General features: G+C 40.7%; 1 protein-coding gene across 1 annotated transcript in view; it reads left to right on the plus strand.

Moving 5' to 3' along the window:
* SERPINB5 (serpin family B member 5) overlaps positions 1–22,375 on the plus strand; it is an 80,777-nt gene that overhangs the window by 40,560 nt on the left and 17,842 nt on the right. The window contains exon 3 of the mRNA XM_053713087.1: positions 18,145–18,282. Within this exon, the coding sequence (XP_053569062.1) occupies positions 18,145–18,282 (138 nt within the window). The remainder of the gene's footprint in view (positions 1–18,144; positions 18,283–22,375) is intronic.

Consider the following 22,375-nt stretch of genomic DNA (forward strand, 5'->3'; position numbering starts at 1 on the left):
AACCTAAGCTCCCCATTGCCCTAAAAAGGGCATTTGTATGGGCATTGCCCTTAAAATGGCATTTAGCTCTTTTTCTGCCCAAACCCTAAGCTAAAAATAAAACCCACCCAATAAACCCTTAAAAAAAACCTAACACTAACCCCCGAAGATCCACTTACAGTTTTTGAAGACCGGACATCCATCCTCAACGAAGCGGCAGAAGTCCTCATCATCAAAGATTGCATCAGCCAATAGGATTTTTTCACCTTTAATTCCGATCGGAATTCAAGGGATGCCATCTTGGATGACGTCATTTAAAGAAACCTTCATTCTGCAAGAAGACGTCGATTGAAGAGGATGCTCCGCGCCGGATGTCTTGAAGATGGAGCCGCTCCGTGCAGGATGGATGAAGATAGAAGATGCCGTCTGGATGAAGACTTTTACCGGCTTGGATGAAGACTTCGGCCGCTTGGATGAAGACTTCTGCCAGCTTTGATGAGGACTTCTCCGCTTTTTTAAGGGTTTATTGGGTGGGTTTTATTTTTAGCTTAGGGTTTGGGCAGAAAAAAAGCTAAATGCCCTTTTAAGGGCAATGCCCATCCAAATGCCCTTTTCAGGGCAATGGGGAGCTTAGGTTTTTTAGTTAGGATTTTATTTGGGGGCTGGTTGTGTGGGTGGTGGGTTTTACTGTTGGGGGTTGTTTGTATTTTTTTTACAGGTAAAAGAGCTGATTTCTTTGGGGCAATGCCCCGCAAAAGGTCCTTTTAAGGGCTATTGGTAGTTTAGTTTAGGCTAGGGTTTTTTTATTTGGGGGGGGGGGCTTTTTTATTTTGATAGGGCTATTAGATTAGATGTAATTAGTTTAAATATCTGATAATTTATTTTTTATTTTGTGCAATTTAGTGGGTTTTTTTTTAAATTTACGGCTAGATTACGAGTTTTGCGTTATGAGGGGTGCGGTGCTAACTTGCACGTTATTGTCACCGCTCACTAACCTACAGCGCTGGTATTACAGGTTTTCCTAAACCCGGCGTTATTAGGCAAGAAGTGAGCGTAGAGCAAAATTGTGCTCCATACCGCACTCCAATACCAGCGCTGCTTAAGTCAGCGGTGAGCTGGTTGTACGTGCTCGGGCACGATTTCCCCATAGACATCAATGGGGAGAGCTGAAAAAAAGCTCAACACCTGCAATAAATCAGCGTAAAGCCCGGTAATGCAGCCCCATTGATTCCTATGGGGAAACTAAATTTATGTTTACAACTAACACCCTAACATGAACCCCGAGTCTAAACACCCCTTAAATCTTACATTTATTAACCCCTAATCTGCTGCCCCCGACATCGCCGACACCTACATTATATTTATTCACCCCTAATCTGCTGCTCCAGACATTGCCGACACCTACATTATATTTATTAACCCCTAATCTGCTGCTCTGGACATCGCTGATACCTACATTATACTTATTAACCCCTAATCTGCTGCCCCCAACATCGCCGACCCCTACATTATATTTATTAACCCCTAATCTCCTGCCCCCAATGTCACCACAACCTACCTACACTTATTAACCCCTAATCTGCCGCCCCCAACGTCGCCGCCACTATACTAAATTTATTAACCCCTAAACCTAAGTCTAACCCTAACCCTAACACCCCCTAACTTAAATATAATTAAAATAAATCTAAATAAAAATTCCTATCATTACCTAAATAATTCCTATATAAAATAAATCCTAAACTAGCTACAATATAACTAATAGTTACATTGTGTCTAGCTTAGGTTTTATTTTTATTTTACAGGCAAGTTTGTATTTATTTTAACTAGGTAGAATAGTTATTAAATAGTTATTAACTATTTACTAGCTACCTAGCTAAAATAAATACAAATTTACCTGTAAAATAAAACCTAACCTGAGTTACACTAACACCTAACATTACACAACAATTAAAAAAATTACATAAATTAAATACAATTACCTAAATTACAAAAAAGGGAAATTTATTCTTACCTGATAAATTTGTTTCTTTTACGATACGATGAGTCCACGGATTTCATCCTTACTTGTGGGATATCGGCTTCTGGTCAGCAGGAGGAGGCAAAGAGCTCCACAGCAGAGCTGCATATATAGCTCCTCCCTTCCCTCCCACTCCAGTCATTCGACCAAAGTTAGGAAGAGAAAGGAAAAGCCAAGGAGCAGAGGTGACTGAAGTTTAACAAAAATAAAAACCTGTCTCACAAAAGCACAGGGAGGGCCGTGGACTCATCATATCGTAAAAGAAACAAATTTATCAGGTAAGAATAAATTTCCCTTTTCTTTTACAAGATACGATGAGCCCATAGATTTCATCCTTACTTGTGGGATACATTACCAAAGCTATAGGACACGGATGAAACGGGAGGGACAAGACAGGGAACCTAAACGGAAGGCACCACTGCTTGAAGAACTTTCCTCCCAAAAACAGCCTCAGACGAGGCAAAAGTATCAAATTTGTAAAAATTTTAAAAAGTGTGAAGAGAAGACCAAGTCGCAGCTTTGCAAATCTGTTCCACAGAAGCATCATGTTTAAACGCCCATGAGGAAGCCACAGCCCTTGTGGAATGAGCCGTAATTCATTCAGGAGGCTGCTGTCCAGCAGTCTCATATGCAAGACGGATGATACTCTTCAGCCAAAAAGAAAGAGAGGTAGCCATAGCTTTCTGACCCCTACGCTTCCCAGAAAAAAACAATAACAAACAGGGAAGAAGATTGACAAAACTCCTTAGTTGCCTGTAAGTAAAACTTCAAGGCACGGAACAAGTCCAAATTATGTAACAGTCGCTCCTTCTTAGAAGAAGGATTAGGACACAAGGAAGGAACAACAATTTCCTGATTAATATTTTTATTAGAAACAACCTTAGGAAGAAACCCAGGTTTGGTACGCAACACTACCTTATCTGCATGGAAAATAAGATAAGGAGAATCACATTGTAATGCCGAAAGCTCAGAAACTCTGCGAGCAGAAGAAATAGCAACCAAAAATAAAACTTTCCAAGATAAAATTTAATATCTATGGAATGCATAGGTTCAAACGGAACCCCTTGAAGAACATTAAGAAATAAATTCAAACTCCAAGGAGGAGCAATTGGTCTAAACCCAGGCCTGATTCTAGTCAGAGCCTGACAAAAAGTTTGAACATCTGGAACATCTGCCAGACGCTTGTGTAGCAAAATAGACAAAGCAGAAATCTGTCCCTTTTAAGGAACTTGCTGACAACCCTTTCTCTAATCCTTCTTGGAGAAAAGCTAAAATCCTGGGAATCCTAACCCTACTCCATGAGTAGCCCTTGGATTCACACCAATAAAGATATTTACGCCATATCTTATGGTAATGGTACATTTTTCTAGTAACAGGCTTACGTGCCTGAATCAAGGTATCAATGACCGAATCAGAGAACCCACGCTTAGATAAAATCAAGCGTTCAATCTCCAAGCAGTCAGCTGCAGAGAAGTTAGATTCGGATGATGGAAGGGTCCCTGAATGAGAAGGTCCTGCCTCAATGGAAGCTTCCACGGTGGCAGAGATGACATGTCCACCAGATCGGCATACCAAGTCCTGCAAGGCCATGCAGGAGCGATGAGAATCACTGAAGCCCTCTCCTGTTTGACTCGAGCAATCACCCGGGGAAGGAGAGCAAATGGAGGGAACACATAAGCTAGGTTGAACGACCAAGGCACTGCCAAGGCATCTATCAGTTCGGCCTGAGGATCCCTGGACCTGGATCTGTATCTCGGGAGCTTGGCATTCTGATGAGACGCTATAAGATCCAGCTCCGGCCTGCCCCATCTGAGAATCAGGTTGGCAAATACCTCCAGATGGAGTTCCCATTCCCCCGGATGAAACGTCTGTCTGCACAAAAAATCCGCCTCCCAGTTGTCTACTCCTGGAATATGGATTGCCGACAGATAACAAGAGTGAGTCTCCACCCACTGAATCATCCTGGCTTCTTCTGTCATCGCTAAGGAACTCCTTGTTCCTCCCTGATGATTGATGTAAGCTACAGTCGTGATGTTGTCCGACTGGAATCTGATGAATTTGGCCGAAGCCAAATGAGGCCAAGCCTGAAGTGCATTGAAAATTGCTCTCAACTCCAGAATGTTGATGGGAAGTAGAGACTCTGATCGAGTCCACATACCCTGAGCCTTCAAGGATTTCCAGAATGCACCCCATCCTATCAGGCTGGCGTCCATTGTCACTATCACCCATGAGGGTCTGCGGAAGCATGTCCCTTGGGACAGATGATCCGACAACAACCACCAAAGAAGAGAGTCCCTTGTCTCCTGATCTAGATCTATTTGAGGAGACAAATTTGCATAATCTCCATTCCACTGTCTGAGCATGCTCAGTTGTAGAGGTCTGAGATAAAAACGAGCAAACGGAATGATGTCCATTGCTGCCACCATCAATCCAATTACCTCCATGCACTTAGCCACTGACTTCCGTCAAAAAGATTTTCATGGATAGAGAGTCGATCAGAGTTCCCAGGAAGGGAACCCTTGTCTGTGGAATTAGTGAACTTTTCTCAAGATTCACCTTCCACCCGTGAGTCCTTAGAAAGGACAGAACCATGTCGGTATGGGACTTTGCTAGCTGATAAGATGATGTCTGGATCAGAATATCGTCCAGATAAGACGCCACAGCAATGCCCCGCGGTCTTAGAACCGCCAGCAGAGACCCCATAACCTTTGTGAAAATTCTGGCCAGGCCGAAAGGAAGGGCCAGGAACTGAAAATGTTTGTCTAGGAAGGCAAACCTTAGGAACTTGTGATGATCTCTGTGGATAGGAATATGAAGATATGCATCCTTTAGATCCATGGTAGTCATATATTGACCTTCCTGTATCAATGGAAGAATGGTCCGAATAGTCTCCATCTTGAAGGATGGAACTCTGAGAAACTTGTTTAGACTTTTGAGGTTCTAAAATGGGTCGAAACGTTCCCTCTTTTTTTGGGAACTACAAAGAGATTTGAATAAAACCCCTGCCCCTGCTCCTGAATCGGAACAGGACATATTACTCCCATGGGGGAGAGATCTCTAACACAGCGTAAGAACGCCTCTCTTTTTATCTGGTCGACAGATAATCGTGAAAGAAGAAACCTTCCTCTGGGGAAGGAATTTTTGAACTCCAACTGATACCCTTGAGACAAGATTTCTAGTGTCCAGGGATCCTGAACTTCTCTTATCCAAGCCTGGACAAAGAGAGAAAGTCTGCAGTCACAGTCGTCCAGAGTCACCAAAGTCACCAAAACCTCCCTTAGTAACAGGCAGAGGTGTTCAAGCTTAAATCTGAAAGACATCACTTCCGAATCTGTCTGAGGCAATGCACTGCCTGAGTCTCCACACCCCCCAAATCAGAGCCCTGGGAGGGTACATCGGAGATCGCCATCAAAACATCAGAAGTCGCAGGGACCACCTGGGCCTCCTTCCTACTGCGTTTGCCTTGCAAAACTGGCAACTTTGATAAAACTTCTGAAAGAGTGGATGACATAACTGCAGCCATATCCTGCAGAGTAAATGAAGCAGATGCAGTTGAAGAACATGGCGTCGCTTGAGCGGGCATTAAAGGCTGTGACACTAGGGGAGAAAGATGCGGCATACCCTGAATCTCATCAGTCTGAGAACATTCCTTAGATACATCTTTATTAAAGAAAATTTGTTCTTTACACTGTAAAGTCCTTTCAATGCATGAGGAACAAAGCGTAACAGGGGGTTCCACAATGGCATCTAAACACATAGGACATGTACTTTGTTCAAGGTCATCCATGATAACAAAAGCAAATGCAAGCTTGGTCAAATACTGAAAATATAATGTAAAAATTCAGTCAACTGAGTTTATAATAAAAATCTTTTGGTGTACTGTGTCTTTAAGAAAAACCTTCTAATTAAAGACCGATATATAATGTGCAGAGATAAAACTGTATATATTTATATCCCACTCCCTGCACGTGTTATAAAAATCACACTGGATTCCAGCAAAAAATGAAACAGTCATCCTGCCACAGCTCCGCTGCAGCTCCTACCTGCCTCCACGAGACCAATCATTAAACCCTTAAGAATGGCTCCCCTAAGATCGCTTGTAAGATACTACAACAAGCAAGCTTAGGAGCCGTGAGGAGATGCTGCCAGAACTCAGTCGAAAAGAAACTGCGCGGCTAAGCGTGCAGCACAAAGCCCCGCCCCTCGTGGGGGGAAACATGTCACACAAACCCCGGGAAAATAAAGTACAGTACCGCCATGTACCAGAGTCTAGTAAAAACACTCATCACTCCAGCACTACCCCCAGCATCAGCCATCTCTATACCATAATAAAAATAATAGAGACAAGCCCAATAATACAGGTACATACCCACATAATGACCCAGCGCTTCTAGGCTAATTCTAAATGCCAGAGTGTCTGGATGATAAGCAGTATGTTGGTTCTCCTTCATTTTCTTTAGCTAATGAGAACCTACATACTGTTTAATATCAAAGGCAGAGTACAGTCGAATCTGAGATATGCTGCAGAGCCCCAGAGTAAAAGACTGCACTTACCTCCATGCTGAGGAACAGCATGATATTCTCACAGTGTTAAGAGGTCTACTGAAGTCCTATGAAGGCAGAAGGGTCTTAGTTAACATTCTCTAAGACCACACACTGAAGAGCAGCACAAGTATGGGAGGCGCAGTGAAGCTAAAACTCCGCCAGCTCCCACAGCCTGAAAGGCTATCACTCCAGAGTAAAATAGTAAACTTTGGCACCATTTAAAAAAAAAACAACAACTCTTGATTGAAGAATCCAAATAAACACCTCACTTTATCTCTTCCTATCACTAACGCAGGCAAAGAGAATGACTGGGGTGGGAGGGAAGGGAGGAGCTATATATGCAGCTCTGCTGTGGAGCTCTTTGCCTCCTCCTGCTGACCAGGAGGCGATATCCTACAAGTAAGGATGAAATCCGTGGACTCATTGTATCTTGTAAAAGAAACCCCCCACTAAATTACACAAAATAAAAAAACAAATTATCAGATATTTAAACTAATTACACCTAATCTAATAGCCCTATCAAAATAAAAAAGCCCCCCCAAAATAAAAAAAAACCTAGCCTAAACTAAACTACCAATAGCCCTTAAAAGGGCCTTTTGTGGGGCATTGCCCCAAAGAAATCAGCTCTTTTACCTGTAAAATAAAATACAAACAACCCCCCCAATAGTAAAACCCACCACCCACACAACCAACCCCCCAAATAAAATCCTAACTAAAAAAAAAACTAAGCTCCCCATTGCCCTGAAAATAGCATTTGGATGGGCATTGCCCTTCAAAGGGCATTTAGCTCTATTGCTGCCCTAACCAATTAACCCTAAAAAAACCTAACACTAACCCCTGAAGATCCACTTACAGTTTTGAAGACTGGACATCCATCCTCAACGAAACCGGGAGAAGTCCTCAACAAAGCGGCAAGAAGTCCTCAACAAAGCCGGGAGAAGTCTTCATCCAAGCCGGCAGAAGTGGTCCTCCAGACAGACGGGCAGAAGTCTTCATCCAGACGGCATCTTCTATCTTCATCCATCTGGCGCGGAGCGGGTCCATCTTCAAGACATCTGGCACAGAGCATCCTCTTCTTCCAACGTCTAACGAAGAATGAAGGTTCCTTTAAATGACGTCATCCAAGATGGCGTCCCTTGAATTCAGATTGGCTGATAGAATTAAAGGTGAAAAATTCCTATTGGCTGATGCAATCAGCCAATAGAATTGAGCTTGTATTCTATTGGCTGTTCCAATCAGCCAATAAAATGCGAACTCAATCCTATTGGCTAATTGGATCAGCTAATAGGAATTTTTCACCTTTAATTCCGATTGGCAAATAGAATTCTATCAGCCAATCGGAATTCAAGGGACACCATCTTGGATGATGTCATTTAAAGCAACATTCATTCGGGAAGAAGACGTCGAAAGAAGAGGATGCGCCGCACCGGATGGATGAAGATAGAAGATGCTGTCTGGATGAAGACTTCTGCCTGTCTGGAGGACCACTTCTGCCGGCTTGGATGAAGACTTCTCCCGGCTTCGTTGAGGACTTCTTGCCGCATCGCTAAGGACTTCTCCCGGCTTTGTTGAGGATGGATGTCGGCTCTTCAAAACTGTAAGTGGATCTTGATGGGTTAGTGTTAGGTTTTTTTAAGTGTTTATTGGGTAGGTTTTAGTTTTAGATTAGGGTTTGGGCAATTGAAAAAGAGCTAAATGCCCTTTTAAGGGCAATGCTTACCCAAATGCCCTTTTCAGGGCAATGGGGAGCTTAGGTTTTTTTTAGTTAGGTTTATATTTGGGGGGTTGGTTGTGTGGGAGGTGGGTTTTACTGTTAGGGGGGTGTTTGTATTTTTACATGTAAAAGAGCTGATTTCTTTGGGGCAATGCCCCGCAAAAGGCCCTTTTAAGGGCTATCGGTAGTTTAGTTTAGGCTAGGGTTTTTTTTTATTTTGTGGGGGCTTTTTTTATTTTGATAGGGCTATTAGATTAGGTGTAATTAGTTTAAATATCTGATAATGTCTTTTTTTATTTTGTGTAATTTAGTGGGTTTTTTTTTTTGTAATTTAGGTAATTGTATTTAATTTAGGTAATTTATTTAATTGTAGTGTAAGGTTAGGCGTTAGTGTAACTCAGGTTAGGGGCGCGATGAAATATATGGCGCAGGTTTCGGCGCAAGCGTGGGAACTTGCGCCATCCGTAATTTCACCTCGCACATCGGGGTATTACATAAACCGCCGGCAGTTCATAAAGTGCTGTAAGTCTGATAAACTAGCGATGTCCAGAAAAGAGCGTAAATACAAATTTCTGGAGTCGCCAGTGACTTACGGCACTTTAGAAACTGCTGGCGCATAAGAAAACGAAAGAAAATAACAGATCTACGTAAAAGTCTAACACGCCTCCCCGACACGTAAAACCCCTATATCCGCAATCACCCCCTCTCATTACTAATATTAAATGTATTAACCCCTAGACCGACAACCCCCCACAACGCAATATGCCTATTTAAACTATTAACCCCTATATCCGCCATCAAACCCACACCGCAAGTAATAACTAAATTATTAACCCCTAAATCCGCCAACCCTAACATCGCAAACTACCTATTAAAAATATTAACTTAATAAACCTAATCAAGTATTAACCCCTAAACCGCCATAGCCCACAACGCAATAAACCTAACCCCTAACCTAACCCCCCTAACCTAACCCCCCTAACCGAACCCCCCCTAAATAAACTAAAATTACCAAATTTACAAAATACTAACGTTACCATTAAAGGAACAGTCAACACAGTAGATTTGCATAATCAACAAATGCAAGATAACAAGACAATGCAATAGCACTTAGTCTGAACTTCAAATTATTAGTAGATTTTTTTTCTGACAATTTTAAAAGTTATGTCTTTTTCCACTCCCCCTGTACCATGTGACAAGCCATCAGCCAATCACAAATGCATACACGTACCATGTGACAGCCATCAGCCATTCACAAATGCATACACACTTATTCTTGCACATGCTCAGTAGGAGCTGGTGACTCAAAAAGTTTAAATATAAATAACTGTGCACATTTTGTTAATGGAATAAATTGGAAAGTTGTTTAAAATTGCATGCTCTATCTGAATAATGAAAGTTTAATTTTGATTGAGTGTCCCTTTAAATATAAAAATATTTACACTACTTCTAAAATACAAATAAACTAAGTATAAATTAAAGGAGCAGTCTAATCAAAATTCAGGAGTAGACTGTCCCTTTAAGCAAGAATTACAGAAAAAAAAAATCTAAGATTACAGAAAATAAAAAATAAAATGACAAAATGTTAAATAAATTACACCTAATCCCTATCGGCTAGATTTAGAGTTTTGTCGGTAACGACCCGCGTAGCTAACGCTGGCTTTTTTCTGGCCGCACCTTTAAAATAACTCTGGTATTGAGAGTCCACAGAATGGCTACGTTAGGCTCCAAAAAAGGAGCGTAGAGCATATTTAACGCAACTTCAACTCTCGATACCAGAGTTGCTTACGGACGCGGCCAGCCTCAAAAACGTGCTCGTGCACGATTCCCCCATAGAAATGGGGCTGATCGGAACAGCCAATAGAATGCAAGCTCAATCTGATTGGCTGATAGAATCCTATCAGCCAATCGGAATTCGAGGGACGCCATCTTAGATGACGTCATTTAAAGGAACCGTCATTCGTCGTTCAGTCGTCGGCCAGGATGGATGTTCCGCGTCGGAGGTCTTCAGGATGCTGCCGCTCCGCTCCGGATGGATGACGATAGAAGATGCCGCTTGGATGAAGACTTCAATCGGATGGAAGACCTCTTCTGCCCCGCTTGGATGAAGACTTCTACCGGATGGAGGACCTCTTCTTGCTCCTCTTGGATGAAGAATTTGGCTCGGCTGGGTGAAGACGACTCAAGGTAGGGAGATCTTCAGGGGCTTAGTGTTAAGTTTATTTAAGGGGGGTTTGGGTTAGATTAGGGGTATGTGGGTGGTGGGTTGTAATGTTGGGGGGGGGTATTGTATGTTTTTTTTTACAGGCAAAAGAGCTGAACTTCTTGGGGCATGCCCCGCAAAGGGCTCTGCTCAGGGCTGGTAAGGTAAAAGAGCTTTGAACTTTAGTAATTTAGAATAGGGTAGGGCATTTTTTTATTTTGGGGGGCTTTGTTATTTTGTTAGGGGGCTTAGAGTAGGTGTAATTAGTTTAAAATTGTTGTAATATATTTCTAATGTTTGTAAATATTTTTTTATTTTTTGTAACTTAGTTCTTTTTTATTTTTTGTACTTTAGTTAGTTTATTTCATTGTATTTATTTGTAGAAATTGTATTAAATTAATTTATTGATAGTGTAGTGTTAGGTTTAATTGTAGATAATTATAGGTATTTTATTTTATTTATTGATAGTGTAGTGTTAGGTTTAATTGTAACTTAGGTTAGGATTTATTTTACAGGTAAATTTGTAATTATTTTAACTATTTTAGCTATTAAATAGTTCTTAACTATTTAATAGCTATTGTACCTGGTTAAAATAAATACAAAGTTACCTGTAAAATAAATATTAATCCTAAAATAGCTATAATATAATTATAATTTATATTGTAGCTATATTAGGATTTATTTTACAGGTAAGTATTTAGCTTTAAATAGGAATAATTTATTTAATAAGAGTTAATTAATTTCGTTAGATTAAAATTATATTTAACTTAGGGGGGTGTTAGTGTTAGGGTTAGACTTAGCTTTAGGGGTTAATACATTTATTAGAATAGCAGTGAGCTCCAGTCAGCAGATTAGGGGTTAATAATTGAAGTTAGGTGTCGGCGATGTTAGGGAGGGCAGATTAGGGGTTAATACTATTTATTATAGGGTTAGTGAGGCGGATTAGGGGTTAATAACTTTATTATAGTAGCGGTGCGGTCCGCTCGGCAGATTAGGGGTTAATAAGTGTAGGCAGGTGGAGGCGACGTTGAGGGGGGCAGATTAGGGGTTAATAAATATAATATAGGGGTCGGCGGTGTTAGGGGCAGCAGATTAGGGGTACATAGCTATAACGTAGGTGGCGGCTCTTTGCGGTCGGCAGATTAGGGGTTAATTATTGTAGGTAGCTGGCTGCGACGTTGTGGGGGGCAGGTTAGGGGTTAATAAATATAATATAGGGGTCGGCGGTGTTAGGGGCAGTAGATTAGGGGTACATAAGTATAACGTAGGTGGCGGTCGGCAGATTAGGGGTTAAAAAATTTTAATCGAGTGTCGGCGATGTGGGGGGGCCTCGGTTTAGGGGTACATAGGTAGTTTATGGGTGTTAGTGTACTTTAGAGTACAGTAGTTAAGAGCTTTATGAACCGGCGTTAGCCCAGAAAGCTCTTAACTACTGACTTTTTTCTGCGGCTGGAGTTTTGTCGTTAGAATTCTAACGCTCACTTCAGACACGACTCTAAATACCGGAGTTAGAAAGATCCCATTGAAAAGATAGGATTTGCAATTGACGTAAGGGGATCTGCGGTATGGAAAAGTCGCGGCTGAAAAGTGAGCGTTAGACCCTTTTTTGAATGACTCCAAATACCAGCGGTAGCCTAAAACCAGCGTTAGGAGCCTCTAACGCTGGTTTTCACGGCTACCGCCAAGCTCCAAATCTAGGCCTATGAAAATAAAAAAGCCTCCCCAAAATAAACCCCCCCCCCTAATCTAATCAACTACCAGTAGCCCTTAAAAGGACTTTTTGCAGGGCATTGCCCCAAGATAATCAGCTCTTTTGCAAAAAAAATACACACAGCCCCACCCACCAACCCCCCCAAAAAAAATACTAACACTAAAAACGCTAAACTACCCATTGCCCTGAAAAGGGCATTTGTTGGGCATTGCCCTTAAAAGGGCATTCAGCTCTTTTGCTGCCCACCCTATCTAAATAAAATAAATCCCCTCAAAAACCCCTTCAAAAACCCTAAGTCTAACCCCCAAGTGGTCCTCACCTGTCCTGAAGTTCAGCGGAAAAGGTCCTGTTCCAGGCGGTGAAGTCTTCTTCCAAGCGGCGACCTCTTCTTTCTTCTTCCAGGAACCAGCCGGCGCGGAGCGGAGGGCGGAATTTTTAGACCGTTGATGCTGGAACTGAAGACCGGCGACCGCGGAGCCATGGAGCGTGGAGAATCCTTTTCATACAATCTCCGCCGTACACTGAATAGGAATTCAATGTACGCAATTAAAAATGGCGTCCCTTGAATTCCTATTGGCTGATTTGAGCCTTCAAATTCAAATCAGCCAATTGGATGAGAGCTACTGAAATCCTATTGGCTGTTCAAATCAGCCAATAGGATAAGAGCTACTGATTTGAACAGCCAATTTGATTTTAGTAGCTCTCATCCGATTGGCTGATTTGAATTTGAAGGCTCAAATCAGCCAATAGGAATTCAAGGGACGCCATTTTTAATCGCGTACCTTGAATTCCTATTCCATGGCTCCGTGGTCGCTGGTCTTCAGTTCCAGAGTTGCCGGTCTTCAGTTCCGGCGTCGCCGGTCTCCAACTCCGCCCTCCGCTCCACGCCGGCTGGTTCCTGGAAGAAGAAAGGAGAGGTCGCCGCTTGGAAGAAGACTTCACCGCCTGGAACAGGACCTTCTCCGCTGAACTTCAGGACAGGTGAGGACCACTTGGGGGTTAGACTTAGGGTTTTGTAAGGGTTTTTTGGGGGGATTTATTTTATTTAGATAGGGTGGGCAGCAAAGAGCTGAATGCCCTTTTAAGGGCAATGCTCAACAAATGCCCTTTTCAGGGCAATGGATAGTTTAGCGTTTTTAGTGTTAGTATTTTTTGGGGGGGGGGTTGGTGGGTGGGGGGGGTTTACTGGTAGGGGGGCTGTGTGTATTTTTTTTGCAAAAGAGCTGATTATCTTGGGGCAATGCCCTGCAAAAAGTCCTTTTAAGGGCTACTGGTAGTTGATTAGATTAAGGGGTGTTTTTATTTTGGGGGGCTTTTTTATTTTCATAGGGATTATGTGTAATTTATTTAACATTTTGTCATTTTATTTTTTATTTTCTGTAATTCTTGCTTAATGGGACAGTCTACTCCTGAATTTTGATTAGACTGCCTCTTTAATTTATACTTAGTTTATTTGTATTTTAGAAGTAGTGTAAATATTTTTATATTTAATGGTAACTTTAGTATTTTGTAAATTAGGCAATTTTAGTTTATTTAGGGGGGGTTAGGTTAGGGGTTAGGTTTATTGCGTTGTGGGCTATGGCGGTTTAGGGGTTAATATTTTTAATAGGTAGTTTGCGATGTTGGGGTTGGCGGATTTAGGGTTTAATACACTTTATTAGTTATTGCGGTGGGGGATTGCGGTTGACAAGTAGATAGACATTGCGCATGCCTTAGGTGTTAGTTTATTTTTTCAGGCATTTTTGGGAGTTTTGGTGCTCCCATACTCGGAGCAAGGCCTGCTGCGGCTGCCTTTTATGGCGAGGTAAAAATGGAGTAAGATTTCTCCATTTTCGCCACGTAAGTCCTTGCGCTGGATATTGGATACCGATTTACGACGCGGTCCCATGTTAGCCTATGGGAGTAATAATTGCGAGCGACGGGTGAAATATATGCACGTAACTTGTATGCTACGCCGTATAAGTAATACCAAAATCGCGTAAAATCTGGCGGCGGAGGATTTTGTGGGCGACGCTGCATATGTAATGGAGGCCTAGGTTTTATTTTACAGGTAAATTTGTATTTATTTTAGCTAGGTAGTTAGTAAATAGTTAATAACTATTTAGTAACTATTCTACCTAGTTAAAATAAATACAAACTTTAGCTGTGAAATAAAAATAAAACCTAAGATAGCTACAATGTAACTATTATTTATATTGTAGCTAACTTAGGGTTTATTTTAAAGGTAAGTATTTCGTTTTAAACAGGAATTATTTAGTTATTAATAGTAGGTTTTATTTAGATTTATTTTAATTACATTAAAGTTAGGGGGTGCTAGGGTTAGGAGTTAATAACTTTATTATAGTGGCAGCGACATTGGGGGCGGCAGATTAGGGGTTAATAAGTGTAGGTAGGTGGCGGTGACATTGGGGCGGCAGATTAGGGGTTAATAAGTGTAGGTAGGTGGTGGCGACATTGGGGGCGGCAGATTATGGGTTAATAAATGTAATGTAGGTGGCGGCTATGTCGGGGGCGGCAGATTAGGGGTTAATAAGTGTAATGTAGGTGTCGGCGATGTCGGGGGTGGCAGATTAGGGGTGTTTAGACTCAGGGTTTATGTTAGGGTGTTAGGTGTAAACATACATTTAGTTTCCCCATAGGAATCAATGGGGCTGTGTTACGGAGATTTACGCTTCTTTATTGCAGGTGTTAGGCTTTTTTTCAGCCAGATCTCCCCTTGATGTCTATGGAGAAATCGTGCACAAGCATGTAAAACCAGCTTACCGCAGCTCACCGCAGCGCTGGTATTGGAGTTTTGGTATGGAGCTCAATTTTGCTTTACGCTCACTTCTTGCCTGCTAACGCCGGGTTTATGAAAACCTGTAATAGCAGCGCTGTAGGTAAGTGAGTGGTGACAATAACTTGCAAGTTAGCACCGTGCCGCTCATAACGCAAAGCTCGTAATCTAGCCAATTGTTTATTATAGACACTAATGCAGGCTCTTCAGAGAGTTTAGAATCAGTGGTTGTGCTCTAAACGTAAATGTTTCCATTCCACAATTACCCTCACATGATTATTATGAGCACTTATTTTTAATATTTCCCTTCATACCTCTTACACATACAGTGGTGTCTCAAACCTTTTGGGTTAAATAACACGTGGTGCACTATTGTTAGAGCTTGTTAAGGCTTTCTAATGGTTAAAAGGTATATGGTATATAACAAGGTGTTTGATTGGAAAGGGCTACAATGTGTATATAGATATATATATATATGTGTGTGTGTGTGTATATATATGTTTATACATACATACATATAAACACATGTATATGCATATATACACATACAGTATATATATATATATATATATATATATATATATATATATAAACACTTTGGAGCCCTCTCCACTCAAATACATTTAAACATATAAAAATAATTTTTAATATTTTTACATTCCAAATGTTCTTCACTTAGAAGAAAATGTTATTTGTATTTCAAAATAGATATTTCTATATATATCATATATATTGGGAATTATCTATATTCTAACAATACTGAGTAAACTATAACAATGACACCCCCATTATATCATCCGAGCAGCACCATGTGGGACACATGCATAACTAATAGGCATTTTCAAGTTGGTTAACCCCTTAATGACCACAGCACTTTTCCATTTTCTGACCGTTTGGGACCAAGGCTATTTTTACATTTCTGCAGTGTTTGTGTTTAGCTGTAATTTTCCTCTTACTCATTTACTGTACCCACACATATTATATACCGTTTTTCTCGCCATTAAATGGACTTTCTAAAGATACCATTATTTTCATCATATCTTATAATTTACTATAAAAAAAATATAAAATATGAGGAAAAAATGGAAAAAAACACACTTTTTCTAACTTTGACCCCCAAAATCTGTTACACATATGCAACCACCAAAAAACACTCATGCTAAATAGTTTCCAAATTTTGTCCTGAGTTTAGAAATACCCAATGTTTACATGTTCTTTGCTTTTTTTTGCAAGGGCAATAAAATACAAGAAGCACTTTGCTATTTCCAAACCACTTTTTTTCAAACTTAGCGCTAGTTACATTGGAACACTGATATCTTCCAGGAATCCCTGAATATCCCTTGACATGTATATATTTTTTTTTAGAAGACATCCCAAAGTATTGATCTAGGCCCATTTTGGTATATTTCATGCCACCATTTCACCGCCAAATGCGATCAAATAAAAAAAATTGTTCACTTTTTCACACATTTTGTTACAAACTTTAGGTTTCTCACTGAATTTATTTACAAACAGCTCGTGCAATTATGGCACAAATGGTTGTAAATGCTTCTCTGCAATCCCCTTTTTTCATAAATAGCAGACATATATGGATTTGGTGTTGCTTTTTGGTAATTAGAAGGCCGCTAAATGCCACTGCGCACCACACGTGTATTATGCCCAGCAATGAAGGGGTTAATTAGGGAGCATGTAGGGAGCTTGTAGGGTTAATTTTAGCTTTATTGTAGTGTAGTAGACAACCCTAAGTATTGATCTAGGCCCATTTTGGTATATTTCATGCCACCATTTCAACGCCAAATGCGATTAAATAAAAAAAAAAGTAAAATTTTTCACAATTTTAGGTTTCTCACTGAAATAATTTACAAACAGCTTGTGCAATTATGGCACAAATGGTTGTAAATGCTTCTCTGGGATCCCCTTTGTTGAGAAATAGCAGACATATATGGCTTTGGCGTTGCTTTTTGGTAATTAGAAGGCCGCTAAATGCCGCTGCGCATCACACGTGTATTATGGCTAGCAATGAAGGGGTTAATTAGGTAGCATGTAGGGAGCTTGCAGGGTTAATTTTAGCTTTAGTGTAGAGATCAGCCTCCCACCTGACACATTACACCCCCTGATCCCTCCCAAACAGCTCTCTTCCCTCCCCCACCCCACAATTGTCCCCGCCATGTTAAGTACTGGCAGAAAGTCTGCCAGTACTAAAAAAAAAGCTATCCTTGATAAAACATAAATAAAAAAAAATGCATATTTACATATGCTGCTCTGGAGGATCCCCCCTTAGCCCCCAACCTCCCTGATACCCCCCAAACAGCTCTTTACCCATCCCCCTCTAACTTATTAGTAGCCATCTTTGGTACTGGCAGCTGTCTGCCAGTACCCAGTTTATAGTAAAACATTGTTTTATTATTTTTTTAAAATAATTTTCTGTAGTGTAGCTTGCCCCCCCCCAAAAGACCAACCCACCACCCCTCCCAGATCTCTTAGATCGATATATATATATATATATTTGGCAATCACTGCCACTTTTCCCCCATAAATGTTCTGTAGTGTAGCGGTTCCCACCCGCTTCCTACCCCCCCCGCGCGCGCGCACCCTCGTGCACGCGCGCGCACCCGGCGTTCCCGCCCACGATCCCGCCCCCCGCCACATCATACGGCCCATCGATGGCCGCCCACCCGCCTCCCAGACTGGCTCCCACCCACCAACGAAACCGGCCATCGATGTCCGGTACAGAGAGGGCCACAGAGTGGCTCTCTCTGCATCGGATGGCCAAGGGGGGTTATTGCAGGATGCCTCGATGTTGAGGCATCACTGCAATAACCGGAAAGCAGCTGGAAGCGAGCAGGATCGCTTCCAGCTGCTTTCCAGACCAAGGACATACGCCACACGTCCTCGGTCATTAAGTGTATTTTTTTAGAGGACGTGTGGCGTACGTCCTTGGTCGTTAAGGGGTTAATAACAATTACTAATTTGTGTCTTATAGGGGCACCTATGTCAAAATTACATTTTTGTGATTTAGACAGAGAATGTAGCTCCTACTACAGTGTATATGTATATGCATCTTTGATTTACTGCTATTTCATTGTCTTTTTACTATGCATTTTTTATCATACAATTCTACTGTATATAATGATCCTTTAAGCAAGTGCTATTTTTTAATGTATCCCATTATTCAGGAAATTGCTATTTCTCTTAACAGGTTCTTCATTTTGAAAAAGTCAACAACTGTGATTTTGGATTTCAGACTCTAACTTCAGATATATCTAAAATTACTTCACCATACTCATTGAAACTTGTGAAACGTCTCTATGTAGACAATGGTATGGAATGCACAAAGGTAAGAGGAAATCCACTGCATGTCTTAATGTATGTAATGTCAATAAAGAAACTTCCAGTATCATAAAGGGGCATAGGGAATATCTGGTGTATAATGTGTCACCAACTAGAATTCAGTTTTATAGTCTGATAGAGCTGGTGGACCAAACAAAGACTCGCCAATAAAAATAAATCTGCACACAATTAAAGGGACATGAGTCCTCAATGTCGAATCACTTGAAAGTGATGCAGCATATCTGTAAGGATCTGACTAGAAAATATCACATGAACATTTCTATGTGAAAAGGAAGCTATTTTCCCTCAAAATTTTCTCAGCAGTCATATCCCAATCATGATGCTCGTCTTGGGACTTGCAAGGGAGTGTGCATATGACATGTGCAGGCACAATCACTTTATTTCCCTCCTCAGTTTAAAGAAATTCACTGTGAATTATCATGGCAGGTCATGTAATTTAATAGACTTCATGGTTAAAGAGAACTGTTTCCTCAAATGTTAAATTAATTCCATGGATTATGTAATTTTTAAAAGGATGGATCTGTTTCTCCCTATATAATATAGTTGTGGTTGATAATTGTCTCTGGTTATTTTTTATGTATATTTGTTTTTAGTTTGTTGTTCCATGTAATATCTTTATATACATGTAGCAGTTTGTATATCATTTTATGTGTGCAAATAATATATACAGTACATACAAAGCACTCAAATATACCTTATAGACCTATACTCCCATCCATGGACATCCAAAGTGTGGGGGGGGGGGGGGCAAGCAGGGTAAAACCTAGAATTGTGCCTATTTCTTTTCTTGAGTTTTAGCCAGACCTACTGCAACACAGATAACATAGTCCTCTTACACACTGTTGCAATAAGTGTTGGCTGTTGTCAGGTTACACATAGAGTAAGATGGAATGAATAAAATAAATCAGCTTACTTTAAATCAGCTTACTAAAAAATCTAACTCCCAACTATATTTCCTCTCTTATCGTGAAATATTCCCCATCCCGTCCTCTTCGATCAACCTCTGACCTACGTCTCTCCACTCCTGTTATCTCTACGTCCTACTCATGCCTCCAAGACTTTGCATGTGCTGCTCCTGTCCTCTGGAACTCTCTACCCCGCTCCATAAGACTGTCTCCAACCTTGTATAGCTTCAGACGCTCCTTGAAAACAGCTGGTGTTCGGCAATTTAAAACCTGTCACTGTTTTGTCCTCTCATAAACCCAACGCGTTTCCTTTGCAACGAGCAAACTTCTTCAGGGGTATTGTTCTTTTTTACTTCACTCAAAGAGGACAAAACAGTGACAGGTTTTAAATTGCCGAACACCAGCTGTAATAAAAGATTACACAAGCCGCTGACATTGGGTAACATCGAACGCTGCTGTGAGAGAGCAGCTGAGGCGGTAAATTTCACAAACAGAGATCTAAGACGGGATTTCAAGTTTGAATCAGCTTCTGGTGGATAATGGACATTAGCTGACACTTATATGAAAGGCGTTATTAACACTACAATCTTGTAAGTGTAAACTTTTAACTTTATGCGCACTAATAAATTGTTTTAAAGCTACCTTGATTTGGTGGGCACTGTGTGTTCGAACCAAATTAATACATGAACTGCCTGACTCACTGCTGCAACTACAACCAATGTAACAAGCTACCCCAACCTTATGTCTCTGCACCCTAAACCTGTAGACTGTGAGCTCTCCGGAGCAGGGCCCTCTTCCTCCTGTATTAGATTTATTTAGTTTTATGTTTTGTATTTTTAGCAAAAATATTGTCATTGTATACCCCCATCATTGTACCCAGCGCTACGGAATTTGGCGGCGTTATACAAATAAATGATAATAATAATCAGCACTGTTGATCAGAACTGATTTCCAGGACCAAGTACATAAGTTTTGTATTTAGTAAACAGAGGGTGGTGAACACTATGATGAATTCCTAATTGTAGATACATGAATTACCACAAAACAGCAACTTCCATAAGCAAATAAAGCACATATGTTCTGCTTGTTCCCTGCAAACCTTTCAGGTGATGCTGGGAGGAATTTGTTCACTAAATTGGTAAGTAGGACCTGCATTTATTCTGCTGTAATGAGCACCATTGGGACAGCTAAATCAAGTCCAACTTGCACTTATACAGGGCTCCATGTACTAAGTTGTAAAGTTAGGTATAGTACCTATAACCATGCATGCACCTTATAGCAAGTGATCCTAAAACATATGCAGCATTGACTGATGACATTGGTTAACAGAAAAACACAGCCCAATATCAAAAGAAGAGACTAAGCAAGCAAAATAATGGCCATACAGTTTGAGTTCCAGGCATGTAGCAGACGTTTGGCAACAGAGACTAAATATGTGAGACATACATCAGAGGTTACAGTCTGGGATGATAAGCTTAAGGCCAGAAATATTAGAATCTAGTCAGGAAAAATAATAAAACAAAAGGGTAGAGGCAAGACAAGTCTGGACAACTCAGCTTAATCCAATCGCGCAATGTTATGAAACTTATATACTGTTTCAGCTCTAAAGATGTATTGTTCTGCAATCTCACAGATTTCACACACATAAATTCACAAGCCATATATTGGTACACTAACTTCTTTATCAGTACCCTAGAAAATCATATCCCGTTAGTCCATGCTGCAGATACAGAGACGTCTTTTATGTCATCTTAATTGTTCCCACAATACAGATGGTATTTTACACTCTCTGCTGTCTCACGTCTTAATCGAAATCTGTTTTATGACTGCTGAGATGTCTTTCTGTCACCTAAATAATTTACACGCCATCGAGATGTTAAAGGAAAACCTGATAGGGATAGTCATGAGGTGTTCCTGACATTTCACACTGTTAATCCACTAAAACATAATCCATTATATCAATACAAATAGAGCTCAAATAAAGTCACTTGTTCCTCTAATCGGAAATACTGTCTGAATTGTGACTGTAGTACAGTTGTCCTTGATATTCGGTATCTCTATGGGACTAGTATGATTTAATGGTATAGTCCTTGTCTGAAAATATTATTTTGGTGGATCCTGTGTGGGATGGATTATCCTTGGTTTTTAGTGCTAAATTGTAGGCTTTGCATCATCAATCATTTACCCTGAGTGTCAAAATATGAAATTAATAAACCTTCTACACAGCCAGGAAAATAAGACTGACATGCCTCTACTATATGTACCTTTACGATTTTAGTCAGATGTCAGATAAAATTGATACAACACAAGAGACTAGGAAGCTGTCACATATGTTCTCTCATAGGGTCTGATGATCTAAAGCTCTCCACTCAGATGAAATTATATAAAATGATCCCCCAGCACTACAATATCCCTCACAAGATTCTAAAAAGGCAGATTTTGAGGGGCATTCCCTGCATTTCTGGTTGTAAAGAAGAGACAAGCCAAGAGCCATATAGCACTGCATGACATGAGAGTTCTGCTGCATTTACATTTTGAATTTTGTATTTTATATTATTTTAGACTTCAGATTTTTGGGCATATTTATCAAGCTCCGTATAGAGCTTGAAGTCCTGTGTTTCTGGCGAGCCTACAGGGTCACCAGAAACACAATTTATGAAGCAGCGGTCTAAAGACCGCTGCTCCATAACCTGTCCACCTGCTCTGAGGCAGCAGACAGACATCGCTAGAAATCAACCCGATCCGATATGATTGGTTTGATTGACACCCCATGCTAGCGGCTGCGAATCTGCAGGAAGCGGCGTTGCACCAGTAGTTCACAAGAACTGCTGGTGCAATGAAAAATGCCAACAGCATATGCTGTCGGCATTTATCGATTTGCAGCGAACATAATCCGCAATATCGGATCATGTCTGCTCGCACTTTCTTAAATAGGCCCCTTTGTGTTTTAAATTGTATTACATTTAAATTTTGCACTTTCTATTTTGTATTTTAATGCTAATAGATTCTGTATACATCTGCATATTTAGGATTGTGATATTAAAAATTATGATTATGCTTTGACAGTTTCAGCAATAGCCTACGGTGTTGTTGCTGGGAAATACCATGCCTTTACCAGCAAGAGAAAAAATCTATTACCATATTCCTAAAAGTAAAGACTGGATATAGCATGGC

Source organism: Bombina bombina, chromosome 5, assembly GCF_027579735.1.
Source record: "Bombina bombina isolate aBomBom1 chromosome 5, aBomBom1.pri, whole genome shotgun sequence".
NCBI lineage: Eukaryota > Metazoa > Chordata > Amphibia > Anura > Bombinatoridae > Bombina > Bombina bombina.